Source organism: Pteropus vampyrus, unplaced genomic scaffold, assembly GCF_000151845.1.
Source record: "Pteropus vampyrus isolate Shadow unplaced genomic scaffold, Pvam_2.0 Scaffold10610, whole genome shotgun sequence".
NCBI lineage: Eukaryota > Metazoa > Chordata > Mammalia > Chiroptera > Pteropodidae > Pteropus > Pteropus vampyrus.
Window position 1 is genome coordinate 1,101 of NW_011899391.1, and position 657 is coordinate 1,757.

Consider the following 657-nt stretch of genomic DNA (forward strand, 5'->3'; position numbering starts at 1 on the left):
TGATAGGAACTCAATGCATAGAACAGACATCATGAATTCAGAAACCAGACTGAGACTTGATTCCTAGGCCACTCTGGCCATTGACTGAGACTATCAGCATCTTTTTAAAAAGAGCCAGCATTTGACTATAGAGCCGAGCTGCCTGGTATTTTACACCTCCCAAAAAACTGTAATGTGCAAGCTAAACAAATCCAATAGTAGAAGTAATAGTTGTTTTGCTTGTTTGATTTGCACCTGCTCTCCTCATTAATAGAGATGCAGATGCAAAATCTGCCAAAGTGTTTACTTTTTTGCTGGATCCAGTCTTCAATTTCTTGATGAAAAACACAAATAAATGCAGAGTGAGCTGTGAGTAACACTTCCTGGCTGTTCTCTGATTTACGTAAAAAATTTTTTACCTGTTTGGATTCCTAGCTGGCTGGTTCTGGAAGACGCCGAGAGAAAATCCTGATCCCAGATGGGTGAGTTTTGACTGTAAACTTCTTCTTCTAACATGGACAGAAACCTAGACAGGAGAGTAAAAACAATAGCAAGATCAAACACTAACGTTCTACCAGAGAGACAAAAATCCTAACCATCTATGGCAATCACTTAAACATCAGCATCTCACCTTCAACTCAGAAATATGCTAGTAGATGATGTAGCTGGGCAGCCCTG

At 39.9% G+C, this 657-nt stretch overlaps 1 protein-coding gene across 1 annotated transcript in view; it reads right to left on the minus strand.

The window, feature by feature from the left end:
- Nucleotides 1–363: 363 nt before the first annotated feature.
- LOC111734964 (histone acetyltransferase KAT2B-like) overlaps nt 364–657 on the minus strand; it is a 4,033-nt gene continuing 3,739 nt past the window's right edge. The window contains exon 2 of the mRNA XM_023526831.1: nt 364–505. Within this exon, the coding sequence (XP_023382599.1) occupies nt 379–505 (127 nt within the window). The 3' untranslated portion in view covers nt 364–378. The remainder of the gene's footprint in view (nt 506–657) is intronic.